Below are 1,295 nucleotides of genomic sequence, written 5' to 3'. Positions count from 1 at the left end.
GGGAGTTGTTGTTCAGCTCCAGCCTTGAGCCCACAGCTGGCACCAAGGGGTGGCTGCATTATGATGGTAATTTTTTCAGCAGTGTCAGAGTGTCAATTTTTTCTTTTTCTTTTTTTACTTTCGCTCAGAGGTGTTATTCTGAGTATTCACAGCAGCTGTAAAGCACGAGGGAGGGGCTAATAATCAGCTCAGTCATTTTTAATGATCGTTGAAAGCCCAGATCGTAATTTAGATTAAAATTCGATTAATTGAGCAGCCCTATCGTCAGTCACACTCCATTAGAAATGGTCATGCACTGCATTGTGAGTCATGATAGACACAAAATCCAATTTAAGTAGAAACTGAACTCCCACTGACAAACAAAAAACCTCCAAATAGTGTTTAAATATGAGTCTCGTGAGTTTTTTGCTGTCCAGACTTTAACCGTGTGAAGAGGACCAAAGTGAATTTGACCCCTGTTCCTGAAATTAAACAGAATTTCTGTATCCAGGAGTTCATCTCATTTCTCATTTCCAGAGCCAACTTCCTGTGGAGCTCGCCAAAACAAGACGGCACAGCTGAGATTAGCGAGCTCATCAGTGACCCAGCCAAGGAAGCCCGGCTGTGTGTCTACTATCATCATGTAAGTGTGACTTGATGTAGTCTCGGGCACGTACTGCTTTGAGCCTTTTTTCCTGACATAACAGAAATATTTCTTCTTTTCTTTCCTGAAATTTCAGCTGTTGAATGAGATCAGTGCAGTTGTAACTGATCATAAAGGTCCTCTGAGAGTGCACAGACCGGACTTCCAGGATGTCCTGTCTACACTGAAAGTGTGGGCAGAGCAGCTCGATCTGCTGAAGGTAAACACCAACAACCTGCCAAACTATCTCGAGCCCTCGGTTAGGTATGTGACGTTTGCTTTGAAGATGAACTTCCTGTGCATGCGTGCTTGTACGTAGGGTCTTCAGTGCAGTTTAAAAGAACTGTCTGTCAGACTAATGCCCTTACAACCATGCGATGGTGGTTATAACACTGACGAAGCAGCAGAGGTTGGAGACATGTTGCTGCTTGTAGACGCCATGCTGGAAAATGCCTCGGCTGATGATAAGGTACAAGTTTGTTACTCTTGTTTGTACTACTTTATCAGGCTGTTGTGTAAATGACACTGCAGGGCGCGGTGGCTCACATGTCTGAGCGTATACTTCAGAGAAGCCTGCTTATTGCAGCGTTTTCGTTCCTTGTTAGGTCCTCAGAAGCCCCACTCGACACACTCTGGAGTCCATGGTGTCTCATTTTCAGAAGCTGTTTGACGT

The 1,295-nt window shown here is 44.5% G+C and overlaps 1 protein-coding gene across 1 annotated transcript in view; it reads left to right on the top strand.

Moving 5' to 3' along the window:
* cep70 (centrosomal protein 70) overlaps positions 1-1,295 on the top strand; it is a gene marked incomplete in the record, with an annotated part of 11,330 nt that overhangs the window by 8,167 nt on the left and 1,868 nt on the right. The window contains 4 exon segments of the mRNA XM_042214142.1: positions 517-622; positions 720-842; positions 942-1,091; positions 1,228-1,295. Coding sequence (XP_042070076.1) covers positions 517-622; positions 720-842; positions 942-1,091; positions 1,228-1,295 — 447 coding nt within the window.

The sequence above is a fragment of the Haplochromis burtoni genome, unplaced genomic scaffold (genome assembly GCF_018398535.1).
Source record: "Haplochromis burtoni strain Fernald_Lab_line unplaced genomic scaffold, NCSU_Asbu1 Contig_522, whole genome shotgun sequence".
NCBI classification, from domain to species: domain Eukaryota; kingdom Metazoa; phylum Chordata; class Actinopteri; order Cichliformes; family Cichlidae; genus Haplochromis; species Haplochromis burtoni.
This window is presented reverse-complemented; position numbering and strand designations above follow the sequence as displayed.